The sequence below is a fragment of the Sitophilus oryzae genome, unplaced genomic scaffold (assembly GCF_002938485.1).
Source record: "Sitophilus oryzae breed Bouriz unplaced genomic scaffold, Soryzae_2.0 scaffold_937_pilon_pilon, whole genome shotgun sequence".
Classification (NCBI taxonomy): domain Eukaryota; kingdom Metazoa; phylum Arthropoda; class Insecta; order Coleoptera; family Curculionidae; genus Sitophilus; species Sitophilus oryzae.
The window spans coordinates 721,606-744,970 of record NW_022147569.1 but is presented as its reverse complement, the minus strand read 5'-3'; the positions used below and the strand labels follow the sequence as shown (position 1 = coordinate 744,970).

The following is a 23,365-nucleotide window of genomic DNA, read 5'->3' as shown; positions in this document are numbered from 1 at the left end:
AATATCAACATTTTGTTTTCCATCGTACAATTGACAGATGGGAACTTTCATTTTTAATTTAAAAAGAGATACTAAAAATAATTTAGCTACTAATGGCTTAAAAATCATCAAAATCGGCTCAGAACAAAATAATTACCCACACCTGATTAACCACCTAGACTATTATTGACCAACGGGATATTGGTCGAAATTTCCAAGAATTGACGTTAACACTCCCAAAGTGGGGAATAAAACTAAAGTTATTTGGAAGTTAAAAACAGGTTAACAGGTTATGGTGTCTTGAATGAAATATGGACTAAGAAGTCAAAAATAATAGACCTGAGGTCATAACATGGTAAAATAGAGGTGAATTTTACTAAAAAGAGTCCTAATTTATACTACTTACATTTTAACATGGGAAAGAAAGAGATAGAATAAGGTAAAGTATTTTTCTTTTTAATATGTGTATGTAAATGAATTTCCCAATAATGAACCAGGGAGACAAACAAGTGTAATAACTGGCATGGCCGTTTGAACATTAATCCAATATGGATGAAATACCTACATATATGCACTTCCTAGTAAATGTAAATAAGTTATTGGTAAGAAGTGGATTACTGGATTCCCAAGATAATTATGTCTGCGGAGAAAATTTTTCTGTGAGATGTAAATATGATAGGCCCTAAAAAATTATGTGTCATTAAAATTTTGTGTATTTTCAACAATTAATTATAGAATAAATCGTTATTTTCAAGGTTCTAACCTAATTTTTTTTCAGCTAACTTCCTTGGTACACTTTTAAAGTTCTTAATTAGTTAATTTAACTTGTGGTAGGTAGTATTATTCATAAACGTCTCTTTATTTTTCTCAATAGTTTACAACAATATCACAAAAAAAATATTTTTTGAAAACAAATTGGATAAGAAAATGGCCGCTAATGGTGTTTTTAACTATTCGTCTATGGAGTTAGGTTTTCCATAATTTTAAAACCTTAAAGTCCGCTTTCTTTGTATGAGCAAAATAAAATTACATTAAATCACCACTATACACCAAAACACTTTTACTTAGCGAAACGCGCGTCCAGTGTAAAAGTAAAAGTGTTTTGGTGTATTCTGGTGATTTAGTGTAATTTTATTTTGCTGTGTAACACTAAAGGTTCCAACCCTCAACTGTAATTCTTTGTATGAGGCTAAGATTTCTTTAAATTAATAACCTCAAAGGTCAAAATTTCTTTCTTAAGGTATTTTTCCTTCGAGGTGCAAGTTAAACAATGGGCTATATTAGGTCGAAGCTCATTTCTCGAAGTCTTGACTACATTGTTGGAGTATCGCCGGTAAAACACAAAACTTTTATTTTCTTTGAGTGACAGTGACAGTTGACAATGATATTTTATGCTAAGTTCGGTAATTACATCTTCGAGCAATCCGATTAACTTTTCACAGTAATTATGTGTCCTAAAATGAGAATCTTTATTGAGAGTCACGTGACAAGTCAAATTTTTATCCTTTTGCTGGCCTATGTAATTACCGAACTGGCCTAAACTAGAACACTAACTAACTAGAAAACTAAATTCTTTTTTGCTTAATATTTTTAAAAGTTTTGTGTTTTGGGATTGTGAGTGTTATTACAGAGGGCTTTTTGTTTTTATTGCACATAATGGACACGTTTAAGATTGTGGCGGAAATAAAAAAGAAACGCATTGAATATTCTTTCGTTCCCCACCAGTGGGAACAATTTAATGTGCTATGACGTAATAATCCCTGGAAAACTTTTTAAACGGAAATCACACCGAGGAAATTAAAAAAGGTTATTTTTAACCTGCCGTATGTCTGACTTTCTTCCAAGTAAAAAAACTGTTACTTTTATCTTTGAAGCATAATAGCGACTTATGAGGTCGAAATATAATTAAATTTTCAACCTAATTTGGACTCCTCCAAATAAGGTCTCATTTAAAGTTATTAACAACTAAATTTTAACCTAACTTGAAAACCAAACAATGCCTTTGACCCCCGAGACAAATTTGAGGTTATAATAAAGTAACTTTTAACCTACTTTATGTCCCTGTAGTCTTAATGCCCTCAATAGGTTATCAGTAACTAGATTTTAACAATGCCAGCTAACTCCAACGTTGCTACTTTTCAAAGGCATAATTTTAGGTTATTATTAACTAGTTTATGACCTCATTTTTAGATTTCTCGCACTTTATACCCTACAAGAAATTTATTAAGTTAAGGATAAGTAAAATTCAACCAAATAGTGGTTGATTTTCCGAGGTCAATGGGTTTTTCTCCTTCCTATGCTACTTGGGTAAACTATAAAATATATAAATTTTTAAGGTGTCCCTTTTTAGTGCCGGTGAGTGGCAGATGCGTCGTAGTAAATATAAAAAAAATATAAATAAATTAGTTTACTAATAATTGGAATTTTGATCTATAGGCAGAGTATTCAAAAAGAGGATGGAAGACTGACTTGCCGATGTGGGGTAAAAGAGGTTGGAGCAATCTGCACTCAGGTTGGGGAAAACGAGATTTTGAATTTGAAGTAGACCCGAATTACATCGTAACACCGTACGAGAAGAAATCTTGGCAAAGACTACAAGTAAGTTGATAAAGAGAAATACTTTTGATTTTCTCTACAATGAGGGAAGAGGGTTTTGAGAGATGACATTGATAAAAATTGTGCGCGCACCAGAGAATAGGTACATTAAAGAAATGCTAACTTCATGTTAAAAAATGGAAACAGACGCCACCTGGTGTCGCCTGGCAGTACTAGCTAAATTGAGAGGAATTGGAGGGGCGGGGCTTAAAAGAGAGGAAATTTTTAAAAAAATATTTTTATAAGTATCACTGACTTACTGTTTAAAGTTAATAAACATATTTTTTATTACTTTAATATAATTTAATGTATTAAAAAATATGTCTATTCATTTTACACAGCAAATCAATGATATTATTAAAGGCTTATTATTTTCAGAGAAAATTCATAGTAAATAAATTACACATTAGTAAACAATATCATTTATTTTTTAGAGCTGCGATTTATATTACAATAATATTGAAATATATATATTTTTTTAACAATGAAAAAGAATATCCCGGAACCTGAAAAAGAAAGATGATCAATTAATGACTTAAATTAGTTCAAAATACATTTTGCAAATAACTAGTGAATTGGAAAGATAAACATACTATTAAAAAGACATTTTAGTAGTATATTATCATCTATTTACTGATAACACATAAGTATATAATAGGTAAATAACATGCATAAGGCACTATGATATGAGGGTTAATGATCTAATGAAACACTATCTAGCCTCAATGCATGCCATTCCAAAGGCAAAAAAAACTGTTATACCAAATAAATATAAGCTGAATAAAACATAAACCAAGCCAACGTGCATAAACAACCAAAAATGCATCAAAAAATACTTTTATCAGATCATACCCTTGGATATATTATGTATTTTCTATATCGCACATCCCGTTCAAAAGTTTACTAACTCAAAATAGAGAATATAGAGAACATTGCCAGGAGAAGTAAAAGAAAATTTAAGTTAAGGCAATATGCTTCTTTTTGCATATTAATGGCCAAATAATATAATGTTGATTTAATAAAATTTTACTGGCATCCTTCTGAGGTATAAATCAGATTAAAAGGACATTGTTTTTGTAATAATTGTGTGTTTTGTAAACATTTTTTGAAGACAATACAGTTTTGAACGGGCTGTGCAATATAAAAAAGGATCTTACTATTATTTGAGGTTAGAAAGTATTTAAATAATATAAAACATAATCAAAATCATTTTTCATCATAAATTATAGAAGTACTTACGTGTTTTGATATTATTATCAGGAAATAATACGTTTAGTTAAACAGGTACGCTGCCAGGCAAGTTATATCGGCGGGTCTTTGCAAAAGTTGAAATCTAAAAATACAAAAATACGTTTACATCTTAGTTGTATTTACGAATAAAGTATTTGTGTGTAATTTATGACTTACCAGTTAACTGAATAATCGCATTAAATACATCCAAATGGTAATTTAATATTGTAAAAAAGCAAAATTGTTTTAAATCACTTGCCAGGACAGCCCGGCCAGCTTCTTTGTTGGCAAAATGGCCGCGGTATCATGATTTAAGCAATGTGAGTGACAAAGAAAGCCAATACCTGGCAGATGTTGCTTTCTTTGTCGTTGGTCCTGGCACGTTTAAATTTGACTGTTGCCTGTTTTCCCATACAAGTGACACCCCCGTGGCGCGCACTTCTTACTAACAGCTATTAAATTCAAGGATATAAAGGACATGTTTGAAATGATGAAAAACTAATAAACTAAAAAAATATTTACGTGAATCACCCTATATACCGTATGATTGAAAAAAAGGCGCCCAGTTGGCTTGGAAATGAGGATCGATGACGTTTCCATATAATTTTACATATAAAATGACAGCGATCTTCATGTCATAGCCATTGCTGACGCCGTTTTTATTCGGTCATACGGTACTTAACAACCTTAGAAATTAAATTTAGTTTTTTTTTCTAATATCTACTTAACTGCTTTTTTAATGTTTGACTTGTGAAAAAGTATAACGTGTTTATTTTAAAACACTAGATATTTCGCTGTACTTAGTGGAGGGTTACATTGGATGCGGATACGTGCGATTTTTTAGTCTTGCGATTTTGTAAGACTATTTTCGTTGAAATTCAAAATGGATGACGAAGTAGATGACTTATATTTCTTAGAAAATAGTTGTTTAAAGTTTGTGTTGATTAAGAAAAAGGCAATAGTATTGGGTTAATGATATATATTTAACTAGAGGCTAGGAAGGGGGGTACGTAACGCTTTTCAAGGACTTAAGGGAGCACCCACAAAAGTTTTATGAATATTTCAGAATGTTGCCTTCAACAATAAATTTAATTACATATTTACTTAATAAAATTACTTATAAATACATCAATTACAAATTTATTTATTTTACAAATTATTACAAATTTATTAATTACTATTTATTACAAATTACTAAAATACTTGTTTCCCCCATTTCCTTTGCTACATCTTCCCAATGTTTTTTTACTATAATTCTATTATGATATTCTTTGCTTGTTTGGTCCCACAAACTCAAAACACAAAATTAATTTTTCTAGGCCCATTTTAAATGGATTATTTTAAATTAAAATTTAAATTATTGACTTTAGGCCGCACGATGTCGCAGAGAAAAATAAACCTGTTTGATATTCTCGTGTATTCGGCCGATATCGTACGATAACATCCGACTAAAACGCAGGTAATGTAACCACATAACCTTAAATTAATAAGTTTGTTTGAACTTCCGACATCGTACGACATCGCAAGACTAAAAAATCGCACGTATCCGTATCCAATGTAGCCATCCACTAACTCTTTTCATCTGTAAATCTATTAATACATATGCAGAAAACTCACGGAAATGAACACAGTAAGTATGTACTCACGGAAATAGGCTTTAAAATTAGAAGAAAAAAAACTCTATTATAGGAGAGGATTGCATTTTTCCTGTCAATATTTATATAGCAATTTAAAGCAAGCGCAATATTAAATACGACTAGATTTAGATTTTCCAATTAATTTTTAGCGCCGGCGTCGCGTCGCGCTTCGGCCAGAAAAGAAATATGCAACAAGAGTTCGATTGATATACGGAAAAATGAGGATATTGGATGGAATAGAAAGCTTATTATTTTAATGAAAAGATATAAACTGATAATGGTTTTTATTGGGATGGATTTATTTTCCCAGTCAATATTACCACTTATAGTCTAATAGCTAGTAACGTTTTCGAGAGATAACTTTAAGAAAGCTGCAAAATAAAACACTAAATCACCACAATACACCAAAACACTTTTACTGTTACACTGGACGCGCGTTTCGCTAATCATGTTAGCATCATCAGCAGATGATTAAAAACTAAAATACAATCTACAATTTGAGCGTTTATATACCCACTCAGTGGGCACCGAGTGGGCGTGAAAAGATCTAGCCAACCGAGTCAGAGCCCACCGAGCGTAATAGTTAGATTTCCGCTACTAGAGCAGTAGGAACAAAGAACTTGAAGGGATTGGACTCTAAAACCAATCATGTTTCCAAAGAGGCATAAACATAGTAGAGAATCTTTCTTCGCAGACTTTTGATAAACAAGAGCTCAGTTTATTAAACAAAGGTTTAAACTTTGCATTGCCCAACTCTAGACTTTCTTGAGCAGCGTGTGGGCCGTCTGGCAGCCGGCAGACGTTGCGTTCACTAAAGCTTGTCGCGCACTTACCCGAACCGAAACGAAACGAGCAGAAAGGAAACAATTCCGGCCGAAATAAAAGCATACAATTTAATTAAGGAGCGCACACTATGCTCTACGGAAAAAGGCTGGCATAGTGTGCGCTCCTTAATTGAATTGTATGCTTATTCCACATTAGCTATTCCACACTAGTTTCTGTGTATAGTAAACGCCACGAATGTTTGGGAGTGATTCATTGGACGCTACCATGTGAACTAATCTGTTCAAGGTCACATAAAACTTAATTCCAGTGCCGTGGTGTTTCAAGTCATATAATAATCTAATTGTTGTTTTGTCACTGTCAAAGTTTTTTTTGTAACTGTCAAAAGTTTTGTTTGTAACTGTCAAAGTCTTGTTAAAACATACAGGGTTGTTCACCACATACGACACGGAGTATTGTAGCTAAATGATTAGATTTTTACAAATTGTAAGTTTTGTGTTCGTTGAAGGACTGTTAGAGCTATAATTTAAAAATATTTTTACAAGATACAGAGTGTCCCAAATAAGTAAAAAATAATATAGTTGTATTTTTTTAAATGGAACACCCTGTTTATTATTTTATTTTTGGATTCTACGATTGAAACAAAGGTAAATTTGATTAAGGTTTATCACACTTAAACCTTACCGTTTTTGAAATATTTTCAATTTTGTGAAATTGCAGTCAAAATTTTAAGGCTTCATTTCTCCAAGGGTATAAAAGTTTATGATACTAAATATTTACTGAAGATTATCTATTGATCAGATATTGTACTGCAATAATAAAAATTTTACTACCTTATACAGAGTGTCCAAAAATTTATATTAAATAATTACTAGCTTTAAACGGCAATAACTTGTTTAATTTAAATAGAACACCCTATATATTTTACGTGAATCAGATGCACAACGTAATTGCCTATCAAATTGTATTATAATATTTTTTACCCATCTCTTCAAGTTTTCGTAGAAAATGCATTTTCTTATAATTTAGACTTCATTTATCACTATACCCATGGAATATTGACATTTCAGATTTTTTATAGCACCATATAATATGTACAAAATTTACAGGTGGTAAATATTGCAAGCCCATTGCCCATTGGTATACAAAAAAAAACTATTTAAATCTTTGTAAAAGACTATACCCATTAAATATACCACCATTATTTCCGACCAAAAACACCAAAAATTAGTTAACTACATACTTTTAAATTGTTTTAATTGATAAAGTATTCTAAATAAATGTGGATTTGGCTGAGAAATCAATATAATAATAAGTTATGAAAATGAACGTCTCTGTTTTTATAAATAAAGCATTCGTCAAAAAATTAAATAAAATTTAGAAGGTGTAACTTTTTATCACACTGTCTAATACACACACAAAATTCAGTTTTTTAGTACTTGGAGCAATTATTTTTAATCAACGTAAACAGTCAATTAATGTAGTTTAAATACTGGGATCATATTAATTGGTCCTCTTTAACAAAAAATAATTAAACAGTTTTTTTAATGTTTCAATTAAATAAGCAAACTATATCGACAATATTAGTATCTGTACCCTTTGAAAATTTGTTACATCTTTAAAAATAAGCTAAAATATCAATATTCCATGGGTATAGTGATAAATGAGGTCTAAATTATAAGAAAATGCATTTTCTACGAAAACTTGAAGAGGTGGGAAAAAAATGGTATAATACAATTTGGTAGACAATTACATTGTGCATCTGATTCACGTAAAATATATAGGGTGTTCCATTTAAATTAAACGAGTTATTGCCGTTTAAAGCTAGTAATTATTTAATACAAATTTTTGGACACTCTGCATAAGGTAGTAATATTTTTATTATTGCAGCACAATATCTGATCAATTAATAATCTTCAGCAAATATTTAGTATTAAAAACTTTGATACCCTTGGAGAAATGAAGCCTTATTTTTTTTACTGCAATTTCATAAAATTGAAAATATTTCAAAAACGGTAAGGTTTAAGTGTGATAAACCTTAATCAAATTTACCTCTATTTTAATCGTATAATCCAAAAATAGAATAATATACAGGGTGTTCTATTTAAAAAAACACAACTATAATATTTTTTACTTATTTGGCACACTCTGTATCTTGTAAAAATATTTTTAAATTGTAGCTCTAATAGTCCTTCAACGAACACAAAACTTACAATTTGTATAAATCTAATCGTTTAGCTACAATACTTCGTGTCGTATGTGGTGAACAACCCTGTATATTTGGTTATAAATATAAAATGGAATGCCCCATTGGTCGCACTGTAAGCACACCAATGGACTGACGCACAAAAACGAATCAGTCAAAGAAACGCGATATAGTATCGTCTTTGTCAATCACGCTAGCATTTTAGAATAAGTAGAAGGAGCGCAGGGAGATGATTAGACCGGGCCTTTAAAAACCTACGTCTGCGGTAAAAATTTACGTTTTTATTGTAAAAATGAAAATGAAAAATGAAAAATAAAACTGGCTTTTTTAATACAATCTAATAAAAATAAGTGTATTGCTCATGCATATGTAGATGTTAGTAATGTATGGCAATCGCTTCTTTGATTTTAAAGAACATAACATAAATAAACATATCATACGTAAAAATTAAAAATAATCATACAGAAAGTTTGAAGATTTTTGGTTTTACCTTATTAAGTAATTGTTATCAGGTAGTAATTCAACGGTTTTTGTAGACGTATCTGTTTAAAAAAACTAACGTGTTCTTGAATAGCTGCATTTAAATGTTTTAAATAGTTTTTGACTTTATTCTTTGTATTTTTTTGCATCCGACGACGGAAAGAGATAAACTTTCCGAAACGTTAAGCATTTTTTTTTGTTCGTTGCAAATTTGTTTATCAATAAACCTATCTGCTGATAATTAGACTCCGTTAGATTAACGCAGCAGTGTTTACAAAAAATAACTATTTTATTTTGTAGATTTTCTTGCAGTGGCGAAATACCCACATGGGATTTTTTTGGAAAAAATCAAATAACGCATTTTTACCTTATTAATGAAAATGAGTATAGAGTATATTATACTTTAGAAAGCTCATAATAAGGCAAATAAAATGAAGAAATAATATACAGGGTCTCCAGTTTAAAAAAAAAAGTTCACAGCTCCCAGCGAAAAACTAGTTACGCCACTGGAGTCTACGTGAAAAACTCTAAGGGACACATTTTTCACCTCTTCGATAAGTTATAAGATAATCGAGATACGAGGAGTGTCGAAAATGCATCAAACTCAAATTCGCCCTGTATTTCAGGAACTAAGACGGCCTAGGACAAATATATGTGTAGCATATTTAGTTTTATAAAAAATTAGCAAAGTAATGTGGAAACCGCATCATTGTATCTCTACTCATAACAGAAAAATCCCATATAACACACGAAGATGGGACAACCGTATCCCGGTGTTGCTAGCTCTTATGAAAGAATGAACTGAGGTAAAACTGTGAAGGTTACTGAAAATTAAACAATATTTCTAAGTTATAATATCCAGATTTTTTTGAATATAAAAAAATTATATATTGAGAAGCCCTCCTCAGCCATTGCCTTTGTCGTCGGTATGTGAGATTCATAAAAGCCGGCCCTTTCAAACTGGAAAGCCATACATGATTTAGACATTCCTGATTGATCGACAATAAAAAAATATGCAAATAATTACACAAATGGAAATAGTAAAACACAGTTTGTACAAAAATTCTTACTTTTATATTTATGTACCTATATTTGTTTTATATCAAATTGTTGCAATCCCACAAAAAGCTGTCATCCTGGCAATCTGTCACATCGTGAGACGTGTACTGGCACCAGATGGTCGCGGGGGGTCTATAAAGATAAAACATAGGCCGTACTCAGTAACAGTACTGTGAAAAAAAAATTAAAAAAAATAATATAATATATTAGATAAACTAAATAATTTATTAATTTTATTTTTAATTTAATTTTATTAATTGTGGTTAAAAAAATTTCGTTTATCTCATCAATGAGATCGAAATCGACAAAATATCAAAATACAACTTTGAATAGGCATTAAACAGCTTACACTATTTTGCTAACAAGAGAAAAAAAGTCAGTGGCGTACATGCTTTTTTAGAAAAATATTCCAGTGATAACCCATATGCACGTTCATGGTGAATATGTCAACACTTTTTTAGCTTTAAATATGTCGCATTTATAGTAACTTTTATCCTCAAAATTTCATTCCAAATGCAAAAACGCTAAAAGTATTTGGAAGAAAATTATAATAAATCGAAAAAATACTAAGATTTTAACACCCTGTAGCTGTGAAACAAAGCAGAATCGGACCTATGTTGATATGAAAAATAAATCTTATTTTTACGTGAGGAATCTCCACACGAGAGATGCCACATGTTTTTTTTTACATACATTTTTTTTTATCATACAATTTTGCTATCAAAATAAAAAAAATCAGTGGCGTACATGTTTTTTTTTTCGGAAAATATTTTAGTGATAACCCGTGCAATATGGGTCCCTGATGAATCTATCGACACTTTTTTAGTACCGTATGATCGAGAAAAAACGGCGTCAACGATGGCTATGAAATGAAGATCGCTGTCATTTTATATGTAAATTTATATGGGAAATGTCATCGATCGTCATTTCCCAGCCAACTGGACGCCGTTTTTTTTCGATCATACGGTATTAAAATATGTAGCACTTACAGTAACTTTTACCCTCAAAATTTCATTCGAATCACTAAAACCACTTGGAAGAAAATGATAATAAATCGAAAAAAAAAAACAAAGAGTTTAATCGCTTGTAGCTCCGAAACAAAGCAGAATCGGGCCTATGTTGATATGAAAAATAAATTTTATTTTTCCGTGAGAAATCTCTCCACAAAAGAATGTTTTTTGAAACACCCTGTATGCATTATAAAAATATTAAAAAATAATAAGGACACAATTATAATATTTGTTTCTTTTAGGGTGGTTGGGGAAAAAGATTTATCCCCTCCAAAGAAGATATGGTGATACGTCAGTTGGCAGCAGCTCTAGAAGAACAGGAATCGGAAAACGAAAACGACGGTTACTATCCTGATCAGGCATTGGAATCTCACGAGCTAAACAAGCGAAACTGGAACAAATTCACAGACGGATGGGGCAAGAGAAGCGAAAAATGGGAAAAATTCAAGGGTATTTATTTCAAACCATTTTTTATTTAATTTTTGACGGACAATCCATATTATTTTTAATATTACAAACATAACAAAGTTCTAAAATTCAAAATTATAAAAAGAATTTTTTTATAGGTCAGAAAGTAAAAAATGTCTATACCACTGTGGCGGATATATCTCCCCAAAAATAGCGAATTTTTCAATTTATACTCTTTTTTAATCATTTATGCTAAAACATCATAGTTATCATGACAAAATAAAAATATTTATTAATAATCATGAATAAGTAGTTTAGTAATTAGTTACAATTGTTATTATTAGTTTAAATTAATTAATCTTACTCAAGTAAACTAACTTCACAGTCGTGAAGTTCTTAGCGTATTTCTATATTATGAAAGATGACATTTGAATATTCCCTTGGGGCAAATAGCCCTAAATTAGGGTAATACTAGATTATCTAGTTGTTAACGACTACTGATATGGGAATTTTCTTCAACATAATTTTTTTTTCTCGTAGCAATTCTGATTTATAATTCATTTCGTAAAGCCAATATTTCTACTAGCGCGAACCCGTCCCATTACACACTTAACAATGTTCTCTAGATAATCTACATCTATTCCTATAGTACTTAGCAATGTACTTTATAATATACCGTGCTAGCAACTGTTACTTTTGGGTCGGCATTTACATGTGTGGAAGTAAATCGCATAGGGATCTTATTAAGTCAGAGTGAGAGAAATGCGACGGTGTGCTGTTGCGGCGTTGCCGGTACGCCTTTCCCCTATCAAGTAAAGCAAAATCACGATCGAAAACCGCTTATTTTTAAAAGACTTTCTTTTCAACTAGATAAAATCATTAGACATGTTTCTGAGTATCTGAAATGGAATTATAAGGATATCGTTAGGGTGTCATTTTTTTCTAACAAAAACGTCAGTAATCGCGATAATTTAAAAACTCAACTTTTTAACACAATAACTCAACAACCACTTTAGATATTAAAACTTTTTTTATTTTCAAGATCGGATATTTTACAATATGTTTACATAAGAAAAATTCGATAAGGTTGTTTTTTCTATTCAAAAATTGTAAACAATCCATCCATTTACTTTTAGAACATAGCAATTTTCAGCAATCGTGTATTTTTTTATTGATAAAGATATTAACAAAAGAATAAAAATATAATATTAACAAAATATTAACAAAGTTCTTGAAAAAACAACAATCTATTATTTCTAATAGATTTTGAGATATCGATTTTTGAATTCAGAGTTCTAATAGCGCGACCACTATCGAACACCCACTCAATTCCACTTATTTTTACCAAAAAGTGTTTCTAGCTTGCACTTAAAAAAATTCAAGCTATAGGGAAAATTACAACGACTAGTTAATAAAAAACAAATTAAGTATCACGAGACGTAATTAAATCGTGAAGCTGAACGCATGACGTACACCTTTCCCTAGAACTTTAAGTACTGACAAAGGTATGATTGGGTCAACCGGTCAACTGCGACAAATCACTTGTGTCTAGCCCTAGCAGGCAACTATTAAGCCCGACCAATCACGTTAGAGTTATTGACAAACACAAATGAATTAACACACTCCAAATAACCACGCTAACCAACATGATTGGTCAAGCTTAATAGTTGACTGCTAGGGCTAGACACTTCTGACAAATCTTCTGTATCCCCTTCCACGTCTCTTAAGGATTTGCGCAGTTTCTCGGTTTATTTCATACGTTTGGCAACGTGTTTACTGTCCTCTCTTTGTTCGATACATTATAAACCTATTGTGCTCTTCTTACATACAGAAATCTCGACACAAGACTATCCTTTGCCAGCCCTTAGTATAGTACTGAACCAAAAAATATTTTCTCTTGGCTTATTCGTGGATATCAGTCACATTGACTAATTATTTATTTTCATGAAAAAAAAATCCGTAACTATTGTCTCTATCATCTATACTTATTACAACAAATTAAACTAAACTTAAAAAAACTTTTGTTCTTAACATGCTTAACAGACATATTAGATTTTGATAATTATTACTTTTTATCATCTCAACTATGATGTCATAGCGTAATTGCATTAAAAATATTGGTAAAAATAGAAAATATTGAAATAAATATCGGACTATTAAAAATAGGTATATAACATACTTGATAAAAATTGAAGAGTTTTGTAAAATCTCTCAAGAATGTGTCATTTAAAAAATTTGAGATTTTTAATTTTAATTAGTTGGAATTTATAAATATATTTTGAACACCCTGTAGCATCTATCTAAAATATCTTTATATTATATCTTTTCTTCATCTCTATAAATCTCTCCTACGAAATTTTAGTAGTCTAACTTCATAAACAATGGCATCATTGACAATTTTTTACAACACTGAAATCTAACATTTGTTTACAGAAATTCAAATATTACAAAAACTATTAATTTTAGGTATACAGGGTGTTTCAAAACAAATGCGAAAAACTTCAGGGGGTGATTGCATGTTCAAAATAAAGGGTAGTTTGCTTTATAAACGTTGGGTCAAAAGTCAACCATTAGGGAGATATCGCGGTACAAAGATGGTGGAAAAATAATGTTTTTATTTTTTATCTTGAAAACGAAAAGAGATAGAGTAATGAAATTTTACGGAAGCATTACTGTTATGAAAACACACTTTCTGGTAATTTTTTCACTTTTTTAAAATGAGTGGAAGGGGTTGAAATAAACTACCCCTATCATTCTTGTTAATGAAATTCAAAGAAAAATCTTATCAAACACATGCAAAAAAAAATTAATTTTGATAGTTTAGTTTATTTAGAAACTTTTTATCTCTTGTGTTTTTTTTGATAAAACTCACCGATTTGAAATTAAAAAATAAAATGTAAAGCATTACATGTCAGGACAAAAACATTTTTAGATAAAGAATCTAGTGGGCAGCTGTAATTTTTTAGGAAAAAATCTAGTCGGCCGCTGTCACTTTTTAGGATGTTTCTAATATTGTTTTATTTGACATTACCCTACTGCAATACGTTATTATCTAGATTATTATTATTATCATTATTATCACTAGATTCTTAATCTAAAAATATTTTTAGTCCTGACATGTAATGCTGTACATTTTATTTTTTAATTTCAAATTGGTGAGTTTTATAAAAAAAATAAAAGAGATAAAAAAGTTTCTAAACAAACTAAACTATCCAAATTAATTTTTTTGCATGTGCTTGATAAGATTTTTCTTTAAATTTCGTTAACAAGAATGATAGGGGTAGTTTATTTCAACCCCTTCCACTCATTTTCAAAAAGTGAAAAAATTACTAGAAAGTGTGTTTTCATAACAGTAATGCTTCCATAAAATTTCATTAGTCTATCTCTTTTCGTTTTCAAGATAAAAAATAAGAACATTATTTTTCCGCCATCTTTGTACCGCGATATACCCCTGAAGTTTTTCGTATTTGTTTTGAAACACCCTGTATAACATTAAAAAAGTTATAGAACTTGCTAGAATTGCAGAATTCTGCATTACTTTTAGATTCTGCATTGCTATGCAGAATCTAAAAGTAAAATAAAAAATAGGGTGTTGCATTTAAAAAAAAATGTCATATCTGCCACTTATCTTCCCTATAACTTTTATATTTAACATTTTTTGTAAATCTCGAAACAAATGAGATAATGGACTTACTCTATCGTTCACTCACCCTGTACTATTAAGGTACTTATTTTTATTAAGCTAAGATAACATATAATAATTTTATATTATTGTTTTCATCATACCTATTTATTGTTTCCATATTATTGTTTTTGGTATTTTCTTGACTTAAAAAATCACTTTAAAAAGAATTTTAATCACTTAATAAAGTTTTTTTAATTATTTCAAATTACTTAAAAAATACTTCATTTTACTTCAAACATTTTCCTAATGAATAGTTTCCACTTGTAAATTTTCCATTATATTTCAGCAAGGCAAGTTTTGTTCAGGTATTTTGTGTATCAAGGTAAAAAAAACGAAATTCCTAAACTAATCAACTTATGGATAAGTTGAGCAACGTAGCGGGCGGATAAAGGCGAAAGAGTTAGGAAGAATGTCAAACTTTACATTGCGAAATGCTGGAACAATTTTATTCACTAATTTTAAATTGGAATTATTATATGCCTTTAAAACTTCCTTTGAACTATGCGCCAAGGTACTTTTTGATATTAGAGTTATATTTAACAGAAGCTCAATTATAAAATAAAACTTCTTAAATTTAAGTGGTCTTTAATGTGAAAATTTTGCAGAATGTCTCGATTACATTTAATAAATCTAATTTAATAAAGCTCGTTTAGGCAAATAATCATTAGCCGAGGCATCAGCTATGTGCAATGGCAAGTAGCTGTATATTACTAAAAGATATCGATATTTTGCTGTTTGACTAGGTAAATTTTCGGTTTCCCATTACACATAACATGACGAATGATTAGATTTGGCATTTTATATTAGTCCGATTCTACGTGTGTCATAATCTTGGCAAGGCCATGCATATGGCGTTAATCCCGCAAAAATATACAGGGTGTTTCAAAAAGAAAAAGGTGCCATCTCTCGTTGGGAGATTCCTCACATAAAAATAATTTTCATATCAATATAGGTCCCATTCTGCTTTGTTTGGTAGCTACAGGGTGTTAAAGTCTTAATATTTTTTTGATTTATTATAATTTTCTTCCAAGTACTTTTAGCATTTTGAATGAAATTTTATAGGTAAAAGTTACTATAAATGCTACATATTTTAATGCAAAGTGTCGATCAACTCATCAGGGACGTGCATATGGGTTATCACTGGAATATTTTTCAAAAAAAAAACGTGCGCCCCTTACTTTTTTTTCTTTTGATATCAAAATTGTGTAGACCGTTTAATGCTAATTAAAAGTTATCTCTCGATAGTTTGTCGAATTCGGTCTCCTTTATGACATTAACGCAATTTTATTAATCACAATAATTAATAAAATTAAATTAATAAATTATATATTTTACCTAATTTATTATTAAATATTATTACTATTAGTCCAGCCTACAGCAATTTCAAATAGAAAAATAATAGTATTTAGGAAAATTACAAAAAAACTAATTTTACAAAGTTTTAACATCCTGTAACTCTAAAACTATACATTTCCATACCCATGTTGACAGGAACTTTTTTCGTATTTTTTGATGGGGAATCAATGAGTAGTTATTTAAAACTTTTTCAAATTAACGATGTTAAATTTTTTTAAGGGTTGCTATTAGACTTGAATCAAGGCAAATTAATAAAATTGCGTTTTTCTCATCCGAAATCGACAAATATTAAGATACAACTTTTAATCGGCATTAAACAGCTTACACTATTTTGCTAACAAGAAAAGAAAAGTCAGTGGCGTACATGCTTTTTTAGAAAAATATTCCAGTGATAACCCATATGCACGTTCATGGTGAATATGTCAACACTTTTTTAGCTTTAAATATGTCGCATTTATAGTAACTTTTATCCTCAAGATTTCATTCCAAACGCAAAAACGCTAAAAGTATTTGGAAGAAAATTATAGTAAATCGAAAAGATACTAAGATTTTAACAATTTGTAGCTATGAAATAAAGCAGAATCGGACCTATGTTGATTTGAAAAATAAATCTTATTTTTACGTGAGGAATCTCCACACGAGAGATGGCACATGTTTTTTGAAACATCCTGTATAAAAATAACCGGATCACATACTTGTACAATGTACAGATACAGATAGATATATTTTATATCAATTAAACTTTTAGTTACGTAGTCGAGGGCACAATTTTTTAAATTCCTAACCAAAATATTTCGATTTAAAAGAAAATATGTAAAACCGGCCAACGCTGTGCCTGTCAAGCTTAATCACGTGACTAAAAGTTTATTTTGTATGAACTTTACACTAATAACTTATTTACATATTTAATGTCATATACAGGGTGGTCCGAACTGCATTCCGGAAACTTCAGCAGCATATTCTACAGATCAAAATAAGTAAAAAAGTTCGTATCGATGTATGTCCTAAAATGCTTAGTTTCGGAGATACAGGGTGTAGAAGTTTCTTTTTATTTCGATTTTTTCCAAATAATTTCTGAAGTAACGTCAATGGAGTTTCCAGAATACAGTTCGGACCACCCTGTATAATAATAGGCCCTCGCGGCCTCAGTGGAGGGTCCCCATGGGACCCACTCTTAGTCAATACAATACAATACCCTGTATAATAATTTTACAAGATAACAGTTTCATCGACATTCCGTATGTATGTTAGTATATGATATAAATCAGGATTGATTGACGTATTCAATTCACTTCCCGTTTTACTGGAAATGACAACTTAAATACCAAATACCAAAAACATTATTATTAAATCAATATTCGTAAAAAATGCTATTTTGCAAATAATATGCTAATGAGCCACCTTTCCATTTGAAAAAATTGAGTTATGATTAAAAATACGATTTGGACAGCTTTTAACCGGCCAGGAAAAGAAATTAGACAATCAAAGCTAGTTATTCCAAGGCTCCTTGATTAAAAATTAGCGGTTTAAACACATTCTATAGTTATGGGGTGTTCAGAATAGTATTTTCATTAAAATAAAGTAAAAAATTACTTAGGGTACCATTTAAAAACCAAAACACATTACATATATAGTTCATAACAACTAAATTTTAGTCACGTGATTAAGGTTTGGTTTGGTTTGATTCCATTCCTCCTTAACAGCATAGGGATATAAAGAGTCATTACTACTTTTCCCATTCAAAATATTCTAATAAGTTTGCGATGAATTTGTCGCAACGGCTATTAGGCTATCTTGTACACTTTGCACTAAAAGAGGTTCTAAAAAGAACAATGTTCGACTGCAAGGTCTGCTAATAAACATTTTTAAGCTTAAAGTATCACAACACAATTCACTTAAACCAAAAACTCGTAATACAAAACTAAAGTGCCAAAACGAATGCTTGACAAGTGACATCAGAGCTACCACCTGAATCCCCAGCGGAAAATTTAAATTCCAGTTAGTTAGCCCTGCGCCGAATATGTCTATGGTTGGCAACAACGAATTTAAAAATCACGCCCTCGATTACGTAACTAAAAGTTTAATTGATATCGCTTATATGTACTAACATACCAAATGTACGGGCCAAATTTTTTTTTCAAGCGGTCAACTCAAATTAAAAATAAAAACCATAAAACAAATTTAAAGGGTGTAAATGTTGTATAATAAAATACAACTAATAATACAAAATAAAAATAATACTAATAGATGGTACGTTACTAATGGTAATAGCCAACTTTGATCTGGGCGCTGCAAATGGACAAATGTTGTATAGCAACAAAAGTCTTGTATGACCTTGCTACCGAGATGACCTACCTGCAATTAAAGAAAAAAACATGGTGTGAGCAACAATGTTACCAGTTATTATTAAAATAAAGTGAATTTAAAATTAAACAGGTACTTGAATGATTTATCAATAGTCCAACTTAAAAATACAAGTTTAAATAAAATAATAAAATGCCACACAGGCTAGTCACCCAGACTATTAAAAAAAACATTTATCAAAATGCCACACAGGCTAAAAAAATGCCACACAGGCTATCAAAGTGCCACACAGGCTAAAAAATGCCATACAGGCTATCAAAGTGCCACACAGGCTATCAAAATGCCACACAGGCTAAAAAATGCCACACAGGCTATCAAAATGCCACACAAGCTAAAAAATGCCCCACAGGCTATCAAAGTGCCACACAGGCTATCAAACTGCCACACAGGCAAAAAAAATGCCACACAGGCTATCAAAGTGCCACACAGGCTAAAAAAATGCACAAGTTAATAGTCAAACTACACTACGGGGCTAACTACTCTTTAAGTCTAATTACGCTACGGGACTAACTACTTGTCAAGGCTAATTACGCTACAGGACGAACTACTCTTCAAGGCTAACTACGCTACACAGGGTCATTACGCCACAAAGGCTAACTGTAGAAAATAATAAAGCTAAACATAATTCATTCAATATCAATTTGATAATACAAATACAGAAATATATACTTATCTTCAATTAAAGTCACTTAGACAAAATATAAATAAATCACTGTAAAGAAATACTTCAATATTATCATCTGCAAATCATCTTTTCTTAATATTCAATCAAATATATTAAAATATACCTAAGATTCAGAAATATAATATATCACAATAAAAACAATAAACAGTAACCAACTAGTTGCTCAGTGAGATAAAATAAACTCACCTTAATTAAATTTCTTATTCGGCACTGCAATGGAACTCAGAACTACCACAAAACCTTAATTAAACCTCAAAAACTTTAATAGTTTTAATTTAATAAGCGCGTACCACTTCTTTCTCTGACGCTGTCTAATACTGTTTTAGACGGCAATACTGTATTGCGTGTTATTTGAAACCTTTTTGAAAAGTGCAGGTACATGAATTTTGGGCTTGTTTTTGTTTACATTCGAAATTCCATTGCGTTCCGGCTTTTGAAATGTCTGTTTATTATTACGTCAGATAAAGAAAACGTAGCATAGAAAAATAGAGTTCTTACACAAATATAACACCAAATCAAAGAACACTAATTTCTATATACTTTTACTACTATTAAACTGAGCAAAAATTTATCTCTTTTAGGATCTTGGGGTAAACGGGAGCCAGCATGGAACAACCTGAAAGGACTCTGGGGAAAACGCAGCTTAGCAGAATAAGAATACTTTCTAAACCGTTATTTTAATAATTATTTTGTTTACCAAACAATTTGAATGCAGAAACCTGGATTAATTATTTAATGGTTTATTCAAAACTTCTGCACTATCAGTCTTCATAATATTTTGAAAAGCTCATTTTTGGTTTTATCTGCCCCAATTATTTGTTAGTTTTATTTTGGGCTAAATATTAAATATTGCAGAAAGGTTATTTGTAGAAACGTGGTCTTTTGATTTTCAATAAATATTAGTTTTTTTTATATAGACATATTTATAGGTAGGATTACCAAAATCTAGTTTAATTTATTATATAGCTCTTCTATATTTTATCGTGATAATGTATTAGTGATTTGTTCGACAAATTTTTATAACCTTTTTGCTATATTTTCCTATAAATATTTAACCGTTTACATAAATAATTTATTTAACTTTTAATCTCTTTCCCGATTGTTTATAATATTTAGACCTCTACTAGATATGTAATTAAAAAATGATTAAATGTTAATCATATAAACGGTGTCAAATATTTGTAATTATAACTCTATATAAATTAGTCATTCTGATTCAAATGTTATAAGTAATGATTTAATGTAATTTAAATGATAGATCTAATTAAATAATAAGCAAAATATGTTGTGAAATAAATCAAATAATAGCATCTCAAGATTTCACTGTAATTACTGTTTTTATTATCCCGATCACATTTTTCCAATCCCAAATATACAATTTATGAAGATTTATCATGTTTCTCGATGTAGTAGGCCAGTTCATAAGATGTAATAACATTAAATGATTTTGGAATTTTCAATTTTCGTCTCTTAGTTCCACCCCTGCTTTTGACTGAAAATTCTCAATATTTTTCTACATGTAAGAATGTTCCCAAGTAGCATCTATCTGACTTCGAACTAAATCTGACCTGAAGCGACGTCAGACTTTGTGCAAATTTAGGTAGGGTGCTGGTGATACGACCGGTGACGTCGCTTTCCTATTAAAAGCGACGTCGTTGGATCCGAGTCGGTAAATCCAACGATCTGTCGACGTACAAAATAACAACGTACCATTTTTATTAATTTCCCAACGTTGTTCCCACGTTGGCTTGCACGACGTACATATACTTGAACTAGCCCGACGTCTACCCGTTGTCCGAATAGGATACGTCCCACTGATACTCCCTAAAGTAACGTCCAATTATATCTTGTTGTATTTTATGTTCATATTTATAACCTAATTTACGTATCTCTGTTTACGTCCATAAATACAACCCATTAAGTAGCATTTGCGGCCTAATGAACATCATGAACATAACCTAATAAAAAGTTTTTGTAAACAAACTTAATTTTTTATTATGCCTAAAAAACACTAAAAAGGCATTTAGACATTCATCTACATTTTACAGAAAGCTAATAAATAAAATAATAATACTAGTAGTGATGTCTTGCCTCCACCCACGAATGCTTTTTATCCGGAAAAGATGCTGCATTACACTGGTGCATCTTAATTTCATTTTTTAGCTTAGGAAACCAGCAGACCCCATCCTCCTCCCACATGTGAGGTACTGGTTCCAATTCATTTAAATTTTGTATATATACTATCTTAAAAAAATGGCTGCCCATTTTTTTAAGGAGCAAACAAAAAGTAAAATATAGTTGCACAAATTCACAAATCACTGATACGCAAAGTGAGGTTACGTGGCGTACGTTGGAATTATATACGTCATAATACGATTGCCGGTCGTCCGGTTTGATGACTTCGGTCGTGTGAGACGTCTAATGTTGGAGACCCGGTCGGAATTGGTATATTGGTAGTTCATATTAAGTCGGACACAGGAATCCGCCATTTTTAACAGGTATCCGATTGTCAGCCATTTTAAAATCGTTTTTTGTTTTTAAAATTTATATTCACATTCTGATTTCTAGTAGAATAATATTGATAAGGTTGAGTTAGGGGGGAACCACAGTACAGTTTTATGATTAAACCAGCTAGAAAATAAAAAAAATATTTTGCGAGTTACTTTTTTATAGATATTTTTATTTCATAAATCTACTTAATTTTGAAGGCGCTCGTTGTTTTCCGGAGTATTTTAATCAGATATATCAAAAAAGTGACTTCCGTTGACAAAACTGATGTCTGGATTAGTGATTCAGAATTATTATAATATGAAATTAGGTAGGCACTTATAGTTATATTCGAGGAGTGATTATGAATCCATTTGTAATTAGGTAGTTTGGTTAGGTTTTTATGTATTCTTGGTAGCGAATATGAAACCAAACGTAACGTAAGTGCTTAGCGACGAATTTTAAGTAACTAAAATCCAACGTAATATGACGTTGGTAATTGGTAGAATTACATTCCCTATTAGGTCAGATACTGACATCGAGGCGACCCGAATCTGTATTCCCCATTTAGGTGCAAATAAGGGTCGTCAGGCGGTCGAACCGACGTTGGTACCCGACGTCGAGTTTATTGGACGCGACGTATACCCGACGTTAGATAACGTCCAAATGCTACTTGGGTTATTGCTCAATATAACATAACTTAAATATGGTGACTATTGAGGCTACTCATAGATAGTTTAGATAAAGTTTTATCCAGTGTTTTGAAAAGTATTTCACCACAGAAATTAAAATAGAGTAATATATATTTTTTGGAAAATACCACTGAATTAGAATCCAAATGGAATCCAGCTCCACACAAGTTCTTCATTTATTAAGTATTTGCTTCTTTAGTTGTGAAATACCAAGACTAAGTATTTCGAAAAATAAGCCCTACACAAAAGTAAAGATAATACTTTCACCAAATTTGGTTGATTCAGAATGATTTGACCGAAAGCTGTCGATTGATTTTCTCTATGGATTACTTTTGAGGATGTAAAAAAGTGACACTAACTTACTTTCAGATAGGTTTATTTATCCACTGGCGCCGTCAAATCTATATTTCATATAATACCGAATGACAGAAAAACAAGAACAACTATGTAGATAGATAGATAGATAGATAGATAAATCTTTATTAGTTCCAAGTAATACAATTACATAAATTGACCTAAGATGGGTGTGGAACATGTTAACAAAAAACTCAAGATACTAAAACACTCAAATACTACTAAATGTATCCTAATATAAACATGATTCCTAAAATACTTTTCTGAAGAGTCTTTATACTGTATTACTAGTTTCAATATTTATATAATTTTAACAAGAAAATAAATTGAAAACACAATAATACCTACTACAAAT

At 30.7% G+C, this 23,365-nt stretch overlaps 1 protein-coding gene across 1 annotated transcript in view; it reads left to right on the top strand.

The window, feature by feature from the left end:
• Window positions 1-20,759, top strand: part of LOC115890891 (prothoracicostatic peptides) — a 339,736-nt gene extending 318,977 nt beyond the window's left edge. Inside the window, exons 3-5 of the mRNA XM_030911241.1 lie at window positions 2,416-2,577; window positions 11,222-11,429; window positions 20,059-20,759. Coding sequence (XP_030767101.1) covers window positions 2,416-2,577; window positions 11,222-11,429; window positions 20,059-20,132 — 444 coding nt within the window. The 3' untranslated portion in view covers window positions 20,133-20,759. The remainder of the gene's footprint in view (window positions 1-2,415; window positions 2,578-11,221; window positions 11,430-20,058) is intronic.
• Window positions 20,760-23,365: the final 2,606 nt, after the last annotated feature.